This window comes from Ostrinia furnacalis, unplaced genomic scaffold, assembly GCF_004193835.3.
Source record: "Ostrinia furnacalis isolate ACB-3 unplaced genomic scaffold, ASM419383v2 OfSCF1268, whole genome shotgun sequence".
NCBI lineage: Eukaryota > Metazoa > Arthropoda > Insecta > Lepidoptera > Crambidae > Ostrinia > Ostrinia furnacalis.
Genome location: NW_021131507.1, coordinates 803,575 through 815,850, shown reverse-complemented (window position 1 = coordinate 815,850; position 12,276 = coordinate 803,575). Strand labels below are relative to the sequence as shown.

Genomic DNA, 12,276 nt, shown 5'->3' with positions numbered 1-12,276 from the left:
TTGTAATCAATTTAACATAACATCTTCTTAATTTTTTACAATCTGCATCGGGTTAAGTAATTGACGTGAGACATGAGCTGTCTCCCACAAAAACCCGGACATAATCGCAAGAAACAATCATCTTAGTTGCTTATCATCGTGGGGAACAATTCTAATTACAATGTGCGTGACATCACTGAGATCATTTGGATTTTCCGAATATTCTTGACGTTCTAGATACTTATAATTGCCTAATAGTTTAGAATCGAATATATTGAATGTTAATATTGTTAAATAGATGCAAATTTTATGTGATCAGTGACAAACGCTTCCAGTGGCATGTATACGAACTGTCTGCTTACGATAATTCTCCTTGTTCGGTGCATTACTTTACATGGCGGATGAACTTCCACTGACTAATGGCCGGATTTCATTGTACACCTTGACTATTACATTTGCTGTGAGTTTATCTGATCCTTAATGTTCGCGAAAAACAAACCTTTGCTACTGCGTTATAAGTTGAAAATTATTGCCACACTCTTCAAAATTGAGAAGATAAGTGTTGTTTCGTGATACCAGACTGAATAAAAACCGTCACTTGGTCATATTATGTCGTTACGTAGTAAGATCGCCAGGTCAGTGTTCACTGGAGCACGCATCACAGCCTCCAGCCTTGCCCCGGTTTTTGAGTTGACTGAGCTGCACTGAATCATCAAAAATGTTAATCATGCCAATAAAACTTTTATAGCAGCCCGAATACCTGACTAACTGCAGAATGCATGTGATTTTTGAAAGTTAAATTTCAGTGTTTTAAAATGAAATATCATTTAGAAAATATTTGCTTTGAGATATTTAGTTAACAAACGTGTGAGCGAGTGAATACAATTTCATTTGCAATAGTACCTCTATACGTAATCTTGTAAAGTGCCAATTCCAGGTATTGAATCCAATATGAAGTCGTGACCGTAGAATAAAAAAGTATGGGGCTAATCATGCAACTCTGATTGTGACCATAAGATAGGTTTTATGATTCAGAATGTAACCGAAATATTTTTAGGTGATTGTTTTGATTTAATTTTAAGATAAGCGATCAGTAAAATAAAATACTCGGAGCGGAGCTGAATGTTTGCAATGTTAATTTTTAATTGGTGCCTCAATATTGCAAAGAAACTTTTAATGAACTGCGAGTAATATTTTAACAAGATTCAAGTCTAGATCTAATAAAAGATGTTAATAATTAAGTTCCATACAACTTGCGGAGCATTTTCCTGTAACCCAAAATCTTCCTGGAACTTAAAGCTAAGTTACGGCGGGGTATTATTAGGTCCTGTATGTCAGCAGCCTCGAATGATTTGTGGCTGCGGTTAGGGCTTGCGATCCCGGGAAGAGAGATCCCATGGGAACATGTAATTATATGCATATTTGAGCAGTTTATAAGGCGAGAAGATACCAAGTCTAAGACACGAACAGGATTCGCGCAAAGACCTAAAGGAAAAGCTGAATAACTCACAAAAGAATAAGATTTTTTCATCATTGTGAAATTGTGAGTGACTTTTTCTTCAATGCAACGATGTTATTCGTAATTGTTTAATCAAAAAAAAAAACACCAGATTCTGCAATCCCAATCTAATAATACATAACTTAAGAATAATGCTCTTACTGGAATCAAGTGGACGTTATTATAAGTGTCGGCATAATAACCGCGATTGCGTTGGCTGATTTAAATATGTTAATTTTTTCATTTAATTTTTTATTTTGGCAACGATCCCACGGGACCACGGGATTGCAAAATGAAGCGAGATTGGTGCAGGCGGGCGCGGTCAAGGACCGGTTCGGGTAGGGTTGCCAGGCTTTATTCAAAGCTCCACATCAAGGCTTTATTCTTCTTTAGTGGCTTATATGATAAATGAAACAGGTCTTACCTACTTTCCTCGTCTAAGCTGTAGCTACCAACTCTTGTGTCAGATTTTCTGGACCGATGACGTCAGTCTTGGTTAAAAATACATATGGCTTATAGTGCTCTCCGAAGTACGTAATCATTTTTTCACCAGACATTCTGGGCGATTTAAACCTGCAATGTCTTCTCATCCCAGGAGTAAAATAGTCCCTTTTCACTAACTATTACTGAATCTGGGGAAGATGCTAAAATAGTGGCGGCCTTTCTCTCTCTCTCGTGTTGTTCGTTTAGTCGTGCTCTTGGTGTCTTCTTATTATAATCTTCTTCTTACTAAGTCTTTTTACCTCAATGTCTAGATGGCTGCCAAATCCAGTTTACCGATGAAATAGCTGGCAACCCTGTCTCGGGCGATTTGGGAAATGTTCGCGGGGATGAGACGGCCGGAGGGCGCGGCGGCTGGTTGGTGACCTCACCGCGGTTTTTGTTTCGCAGACCTTCGTTATCTGCCCATTTAATATGCGCTACAATCATTAGAGATTGCTTTTGAGTTAGATGTTCTTTTATTTTGTCCGCCATTTTACACTGACGCATTCTTCTTCAATCTGAAGATCCGTTAGGAACAGAATACTCCCCGTTCGCAGTATTGTTTGTTAAAAAGTTAATCCAATAAATGCTGACATCACTATACAATGTATTCTTCATGTAGATTAAATCTAGCTGATAGCGTCATATCAACTGTCAAACTTACCGATTATTTCTTAGTCGTTTATAAAAGATTCATCCCAGTTTTTATCATTGTTTGCAATACTAATCACTGCATAGTTTATCTCTTTCTGACATAAGATATTTAACATGCAATGATAGAGATGAAACGCTATTTATCTAATACACTTTATATTTTTCACACAATAGCGATGCAAAGGTCAAACATATTCTGGTTGTTTTTAGCACGTGAAATAAACAGTCGTAACAGACATCGTTCTCGATGGTGCATTGTCCGTTATGGTAAAACAAGATAATAAAGATGTCCTGTTTTATAAATAGTCGATGATCATTATCTCAATAATTGCTTATATTGTTGTCTTTATAATAAGTCGCCGATCGAGCAGGCCCATACAAAAAGTCAAAATGGTATGATTCTTCTTATTGTTTTACTTTCGCTTTACTACAGACACGCACGACTCAAATAAAACGCAAATGTATTTCGGAGATAACAATACCTACAGTGTCATTCGGCAAAGAGAAAAGATTACGATTAAAGATTGCCTTGAATTATGATTCTTGGAAAAATCTTCGCAACGTTAATGTAGAGGTTTACTTACGAGCTCGCATTGTATCCTGCTCATAAATATGAACTGATAAAAATATGATAAATTGTCAGACAACTTTTAACACTGTCATTGGAACATTACCATAAGAGCTTTCGATAAACAGCATGCTTCAATATTTATACGTGTGCGAACATGAGTCACTGCTGCTAAAACGATAAAAATATTCAATACATTCTCCCAGGGATGTGTAAAAGTAGGATGAATGCCGTAAATATACTCCCTGGCGACGTTTTCAAAGAAATGGCTGAAATAGCCAACTGGATTTGTTGTTGAATTCGCTCGCGGAAAACGTTTATCGCCAAGGTCAATCTACAGCGCACGTGCCATACCCCTCTGATATGGTCACACGAATAACAAGTAAAAGCTAAATAGTTTTAATGGTTTCCACGAATCCTCGTGATTAGTATCGGCTAAACCGCTTCAATATCTGCTGTATTTTCCCTGAATTTGTTTTTATATAGGTAACCACCTACCGTGCTGGTTTTGTTTATTTTAAACTGTTGGGCGGTTCCACTCCTCTACTTTAAACTCTATCGTAATGAATTAAGATTAGTGTCGAATTTGATCTCGTATTGGCAGACCACACGTGGGCTATCTTTTAACAAATACATATGTTGTATGTAGGAAGTGGTTCGTGCGTAGCCTCCGCTTTGTAGGCATATAAATATGCTAAGCACTGACCAATCGTGAAAATAGGAAATCTTAGACATGAATCGCGCGCCCCGCCCGCTTCTAGGAAACAATCCCGCGTGGCCTTGCGATGAAACATCAGCCGAATGTTTGTTTTCCTTCCAAGCTATACAAAAACGGCTCCCGCAAAATTTTACTGTTCCTCGGAATCGCGGGGTTAGCGCGATGTCTTGTTTGCGCAAGCCAGTTTCGTCGAACAATTTACAGCTGTTAGCTTAGCCGAACTGCTAATGTAAATCGAGATGAGACGGGAATTATGCCGTGTATAATTGCGAACGTCAATTGAGTTGAGTAGCATGATTTGTTCATCGACGTGGATGTAATCGTCTATTTCGCGGAATCGCGCTGTCGTCGGCAGCTGCATTGCGCCAGAAGCCGCGCCGCACGCCGGAATGACGGGCCATTAGTCGTTACTGCGAATTATTTCCTGCACATAGAAGTGCAGAGTGGGTTTCACCGGGAAATGACAATGCGCCGCGGATGCGCCCGCGCTCGCCGCAATCTCTAAATCGCGCACCTGCACCGTTACCTCTCGGACTCGCCGCTACAGCTGGCGAATTAAAATTCATGACGTAGCTAATGAGAACATAATGGACTCGAGATAACATCGCGTTTTTGCTAGCGTACTTACACTTACTTGGAAACAAATAATTCCCGTAAGTTCTCCTTGCATGTACATTTACTGAATTCTTGATTTCGGAGAAAGCTTTTGCCACCGCCTTTAATATTCAAATTAATTATGTGAAAGTTATTGAATACTGTATGAATATGATACTTCTGCATTATAATCTAGGTACTTTTAGACTACGAAAAAATACGTTACTGAGAATTAAAATATATTATTTTCTAGAACATAACTGCTTTTATCACACTCATGCCTTACAAATGTATTTATGCATATAAATACGAGTATAACTCTGTGTAAAAGGTTTCGCCAGTGCCTTCTGCTCGAGGTACTGTCAAAAGTCACGTTACTTTTCCTTATGCCAAAGGTAATAAGGTTTCAAAAGCATTGCGGCTGCACTTACTGCACCGCTCCGAATGCCCAACGGAGTGCAGCCGAGAACAATGGTCGGGTTCCGGCGCCCGTTCCGCGAAAACGCTTTGTCTGCACTCACTTCGTGCGTTTTGTTCGTATATTCTATTCAATGTAAACTGTTTTATAATCGGAGCTGTGAATTGTATAAATCACACCTTTGTATTGCTCATCCAGTTTCGTTCCGAAATAGGGATTCCCGGACCAAACGGTGGACTCAAATACAGCGTAAACTCTATAACGTCACTCGATTTAACGACAAACTCCTCACAATGTTTAATTTGCTTGATTAGTTGGTTTACCTTGTTTTCTATTCACTCTACCTTATTTCTCCATTTAACTTCTAATCTCTATAACGCTGAAAAATGATCAGCCCCTTGTTGGTCGTTATAGAGTTTACACTGTTATATCGTTGAATTATCATCATTTACTAATTTCCTTCTTCTTCACCAGGTTCAAGGATGGAGTGGCGTACCCATGGTCAGCAGGGGTGTCCAACCTCATCTTGTACCCAGAGGCAGCTAACCAAACGCTCTACACTCAGCGGGCAGCTCGAGGGGACTCTGGCAACTACACCTGTCGGATGAGCAACGAGACTCACAGCGAGACGCACACTGTCAGGCTCGATATCTTAGGTAAGGCAACCTTATTCAAAGAAGTAGCTAATTAGAATGGGACTGATCCTAATTGTACATCTCTTTCCCATCACTGCAACTCATGTATAATAGTCAGGAACACTTTGCCAATTCTAGCTCTCTTTCTTAGATAGCCAGCATCTACAGTTTGACTTCCAATAAAATCCAACCAGTGAAGTTTGAGTAGTACCGAGGCATGCTATCTAGCTAAACAGAAGCAGCTATCCAGTACGCTCTGGCGCACTACCTCATACTGTACATCTAGGGTAAAAGTAAAAGAGAAATAGTTCAACCTAGAACGCGCTACGAAACGCAAGAAATCTTTGGCAACATCCAGAAATAAAAATGAGGAATAGTGTAAACCAGACGTTATGTATGCCGGATGAGACACACCCTAGCTAGGCGTCTTAGGTAAGACCAAGACATAAACGAGGAAGAGACAACTTACCAAAGGATGTGTATCTCCATAATGAGCTAAGTAAATTGGATCCTATCTACACTCACGTATTAGGTAACAGACGACGACAGTTCTAGAAACTCTTAGGCTGAGTTGCACCACCAAACTTTGACCGTAACTATAACGATAACCGGTGTTTTTTGTCCATACAAAAAATCTGTCAAACTCCATAGTTTGACAGATTTTGGACCTAAAGTAAGATGGTGCAACCCAGCCTCAGGCTTGTGTAAGACCTATTTTTTGTTTGCTACCTGTGTATGCTGTATGTTTTCCGAATAAAGAAAATAAATAAATACTGTGGCATCTATTAAGTTGTAAATAGGTGCTATTTTGCAACAAAAATGTAATGCCTGATGTGCTTTTAACTGTACCTACATAAATCACTGTAAATCCATATTAAATGGAATAAATAAAACACATTCTGGTAAAGGACAATTTTTATTGTAGCCGTGTTACATACGATGGATAAGGTAAAATGAGAAAAGAGTGTCTCATTTTCCCTTGTACACTTTCTATAAGCATTAATAGATTAATATCATAATAAAGGCATTAAATCTGCCTGGCTCTGTTTGCAATTCCATTAAGTGCAGCGCTCATGTTAAAAGCAAACATTTAATCTGTACTGGTGCTGGGAAATATCGTAATGGTGCTCTTACACATACAATAAATTATTAAATCGCTACATTTTGGTTATATTGTTTTATTATACGTCATAGGACGTTCTTATATGCCTATTTTTAGATTTCCTCCTGTACAAATTTATTTTTTATAAATAGAAATTAATAATTGGTAGAAGCAAAGTGCTTTTAACAGTACTCTGAATATTCATGAAATACCTACGTGAAACTTCTGTTTTAAAGATAAATTGTATATTCTGGCAGCTCTTCATACAATAAATAAGTAGAGCAGGCATTTTCATCTCCCTAATGGGCGATATGAAATCGATGAGAATAATAATAATAATTTCTGGAAATCTCTGGCAATTTGAAACAAAAATAACTGTTAGCCAGAAAAATACAAAGTCCTACCAGAATAGCTTTTGTAAGTGGAAAAAAATGTTTTAACGAGAAAACGCATGATATTAAATATGATTTCTGTTTCGCAGAAAAGCCTACGGGGACGCCTCGGACAATGTTCATATCCAAGGACCAGTGGGTGGAGGAGGGGACCGACTTGCGCCTCTACTGCGAAGCTCTGATCGGTAAGTTTAATATTAATCTGTAGTACCTATTAATAACTTAATAATAATTTGTACTTATTATTCCGTCCGATAATCCTCATCCGTCGATTATTTTCGTACACGTCTCATCTCGATATTTTATATTTAATACTCATTATTTTGTCTACCAATTATCATCCGCTCATTATTTTCGTATACACGTCATATAAATACTTCCCCTACCACTAAATTACTGAATGTGATGTGGGTATGAAAGAAAGGTTAATGTCTCTATGCTTAACCGACTTAAAAAAGGTAAATAATTTAGGCATAAAATTGTTTTTGTATATTGTTACCTCAGAACTCTTAATATATCATAAAAATCATTATTCTAACAAACGCCCACCCTTCATCAATAACAGAGCTTATTTATGTTCCACTTAAAGCCTACAAAATAAACTTTTAGCAAAATTCAACCGCTTCAAAAATCACTTTAATTGGATCCGGTTTTATTTATTTACAAATACAATTTGCAGACTGAAAGCAAACCTTTTTAATATTCATTTGCTTTAGCTTTACTTTATTAACCGACTTCAAAAAAGGAGGAGGTTATATGTTCGACTGTATGTCATGTATTATTATTTTTTTCTATGTATGTTCACCGATTACTCCGTCAATTGTGGACCGATTTTCAAAATTCTTTTTTTGTTCGATAGGGTACACTTCTGAGGTGGTCCCATTGTCACCAAGTTAGGATCTGATGATGGGATCCTAGGGAAATCGAGGGCAACCCTCAAATTTTATAGGCACGTATATCGTTTTTTAAACTTTTTCTTAAGTTATTCAAGTATTTGCTCCTGGAAATCATCATCTCATATTGATGAGCTGATGATAGAAGGTAAAACTCCTTAATGCTTAGGAGTTGGAAGATAATTCTTTTAATTTTATAGATAAGTATAGTTTCTAAAGTTATTCAAGTGTTTACATCAGATATTCATCATCTCATCATGATGAACTGGTCATGGTAGGTACAACTCCTTAATGCTTAGGAGTTGGAAGATAATTCTTTAAATATTAAAGTTACAAATAGACCAACAGTTGTATTCTTTCATGTTTTTAAGGTGGGCTGACGGTTTAAGGTATTTTTAGGTTTCCTATATGGTAACCTGTATTTTGTAGGGAATATTATTTTACAGTAGACATGAAGAATATGGTCTCAATGTACTGCCTACCTTCAGTGGTAACATCAAGGTAATAATTAGTTAACTAAAAAGCAAGAAATAAGTAAAATTTTATAAAAAAAAAAAAAATCGACTCCAAAAAACCTACACTAAAAAGTTGAAAAATAATTACTAATTAGGTACCTACTTATTTATTAGGACGAATTAATATAAATTTATGTAGGTATACCATGAGTGATACTTCTGGAGTCGGTGCCAAGATTATGAAACATGTAAAGTTTGCCTGCACCGACTCCAAAAGTATCAATCATGGTATACCTACATAAATATTAATTCGTCCTAATAAATAAGTAGGTAATTAGTAATAATTTTTCAACTTTTTGGAGTCGGTTTTATTTTTCAATATCAAAGTCAATGGAAACTAATTGGAATCGAAGTTAATTGAATCAAAAGCCGCAGGGAGTCTTAACGTGCTTACAGCGGGGTTATTCCGTAAAACGTTATCCTTAGTTTCGAATCTTGCCATCCTTCTCACGCAAAGCGAGATGTCAGCATGAGCGACAGTGACAGATAGACCCAAAACTACGTGGCAGCGTTTCGAAGTATTCCTGCAGAGGTGGGCCAAAGGCGGCAGGCATATAAAATGGTATGAAAATTGAATGTGTTCTGTTGCTCTCGGCTGAATTAACGTGCTACCGACACGGTCCGATACTTCGTTATGGGTGCCAAACAAAGGATGTAATTATCTTGCTTCACAGTAAGTGTTAGCTCACGGATTAGTTCTATTTCGATAAGGTATTTAGTACTTCAAAATTTCAAATGTGATTTCTATCAAAAACCCTATTTCTTCAGTGATGTTCTAACAGTGCGTAAGTAATTTTTTGACGGTTTTAAAATTTTAATGCCATTGGATGAAGAAAGACCGCGTGCTTTTTTCCGACCAATCTCCTGCTGACGATTTGCTGGTTAGGCTCTAACTAAATATGTACTCGATTCCATCTCAGTAGTTCATGCTTTAAATTGAATTTAGCCTTGAGCTCTTGTATTATGTAATCGGATCATTATGATCCTTCAATACAGATGTCGATCACAGCTGACCTGGTTGAAACAACGTGGGGTCATGCATGTCATATCTAAATAATAAGTAGATAGGTAGTACCTACCTACGTCGCAAATACGCTGTAACCGTATCTGAGCATCGATCGTCAGTTGCTAGGCATGCTCATTGCTCGCTTCTTAAATAATACCACTGGCAATATTAAAAGGAACTTTCATTCGTTTTGGAACTTTCTTTTCGTTGAAGTTTCTTACTATAAATTAATTTCAGAGATCGGCTTTTGGGACGTATTTATTAGTTGACTGACTGTAGAATTAACGGCACGTGGAACTTAATACTTTATACATATTATAGGGCTAGTTAGATGCGATATTGTAACAATATGAGTAGTCAATGGGATGTGGACTGTACTAAAGCAACATTACATTCAGATTGAAACCTACATCTCATAGTGTTTGTTGCTTCAAACAAAACCACAAATATTGTTTGAAGCTGCCATAAATCCAGTATTTGATGTGGATCCTTTGAATATTCACGACAAAGGCGCCCGCTCACGCTCGTTAATCCCAAGCGCCGTGGGATTCGTCACGCCCAGCTTCCCCTAACATGTTATATAGTGGGGGTATAAAAGGGGGTGAGTAGGGCAAAATAACATCGGTAGCATCTAATACTATTCTAATATTAGTATAGATGCAACTGCTGTAACTGCGAGTGTAGTAATAAGAATAAAATTGTTTTTTACGTTTTCAATTGTCCGTTTGTTGATTTTAACTTACTTCTGTTTAAAGTTGCATAAGGCTCTTAGTCTCATCCACATATATGTAGACTTAGTTAGAGGCATGTAATAGACATAGACTTTGTCGCAGTAGAAAAATGAAATGGACGAAAAGTATAAGAAAATAATACGATAAAGGCTTTTCATAATCGTCTGATATCCACGTGGGCGAGGTGGCTGGCAAAGCTTGTGTTTTATTTATAACACTCGTTTTAGTTCTACTAAAAGTACGTACAACATTTTCACAAACATTTCAGGATGAAATTAATTAAATCTCATCGACTATAGTTCTTTCACAGTAAATGTTAATGATAGATCGCCCGGAGTCCTGCCAGCAGGACTTAAAGTACTTCCGGTAGGACGCAAAATTAAAAGATCACAGTTTCGTAAGTATACATTGTACAAATTTCAAATTTACACGAAAAAATAGAGTGTTTCTCTCTCTTTCACCCAATAGTGCCCAAGATCGAAAAACGCGACTAACCGTTAGTCGGAGCCCGATGGCGCACGAGTATACACGGGGGCAGCGCGTTCGCGCTCGCGCGACACATTTTGACGCGCCGGGCGTGGAGTCGGCAACATTTTGGCGATAATATTATAATGAATGTGAAGTATTCCAGCCTAATCAAACATTTATAATTTATTTCTTGTTTTTGTTTTTAATTTGTAGTGTATTTGTAAGTGATAGGTGTAATTTCTAATACAAAGTGACGTACCAAAGTAATTAATTTAAAGTTCCTTATTATAGTTCCTATTAGTTAAGTTGAAAGAAGATAAACAAGTTTATAATATATTAAGAAAAGTAAAATACTGGTTAAACAAAATGATTCTACGACATGACTTTTTATTTAATAAACACTAACCAAGTGTTTACTACTTCTGGTGAGGATGAGTTCAAATTTGAAGGTCACCGTACTGCTGGAAGGACCAGCAAGCAAACACGTACAAATTGCGTACTGCGGGCAGGACTTGCGATAATCTTCTGGCAGGACGTTTAGAACAAAAGACCAGTCCTTCCAGAAGAGCCTTCCAGCAGGACAAAGCACCGGGCGATCTATCATTAAGTTTCTTGCTACTTGCCAAGTTCACCCTCTGTCTTCAAATCTGTTAACTATTAGCAACTTAAACGGGCTAGTGTGTTTATTAATTAGATTACTAAAGTTATTGTGAAAATAGTTTGTAGAATTTAATTAGAATTCTGACGTTAATGCGTTCAACAAAATGCGTTGAAAAAAGCTCTTGTGATAATTTAATTGAATTTTTCCTCCAAAATTGCAGAATACCTACATTTTTGACGCGCATTATTTTTTGATGTAAAGTCCATTCAATAGGTATTTTTCCCCTACAAAAGGTGGAAACGGGACTATTCCCACCTCTCGTTCCCACCACTGCAACTCCTGTGTAGCCAGGATCTACAGCTTGACCGCCACAAAAACCCAACCAATGAAGGTCAAGTTTGTCACGGGGGAAAGTTAAACTGTCATTGGACCCGCAACGAAATTAATCAGAAGAACATAGGAGGAGTTCGAAATTAAGGTTCGACTTCCCTCCATTGCAAAGCGGATGACAGGTGACAAACAAAGGTTTAAAACCTTTAAGAAAAAGATTATGCACCACGGACAATAAATTAAATTAAGGGGGCCCATCTTATGAGCAATTAGCAACTACCTGCCAATAATATTTTTCACAAAATCGCTTAAAAGCACGGAAATTTTTCCTTGTCGCGACAAGATCGGTGTAATAAATTGCGGAAACAGATGTATGTTGTATTGAATTAAGCATTATATCACGTTCATGTTTCCAAAGATCACACTCCCACAAGATATGATGGGCAGACTGCTCATGACTGACATCATCAGTGGAACACTCGCAAAAAGGAGACGGAACTAGTTTGAATTCGTGAAGTTTATGTTTAAAGTTGCCATGTCCCGTGAGGAACTGCGACGAGCAATGGTCGATTTCTAACCATCGCCTAGTTAGACGTTCGCGTACATTCGGGAAGAATTTATATAAGTGACGTCCTTTGACTGACGTATCCCATCTTTTTTGCCATTCATTAAGTAAATCTTCTTCAACGAC

General features: G+C 37.5%; 1 protein-coding gene across 1 annotated transcript in view; it reads left to right on the top strand.

The window, feature by feature from the left end:
- The window catches only part of LOC114352169 (interleukin-1 receptor accessory protein), a 62,506-nt gene that overhangs the window by 26,805 nt on the left and 23,425 nt on the right, over positions 1–12,276 (top strand). Inside the window, exons 3-4 of the mRNA XM_028303666.1 lie at positions 5,387–5,568; positions 7,131–7,226. Coding sequence (XP_028159467.1) covers positions 5,387–5,568; positions 7,131–7,226 — 278 coding nt within the window. The remainder of the gene's footprint in view (positions 1–5,386; positions 5,569–7,130; positions 7,227–12,276) is intronic.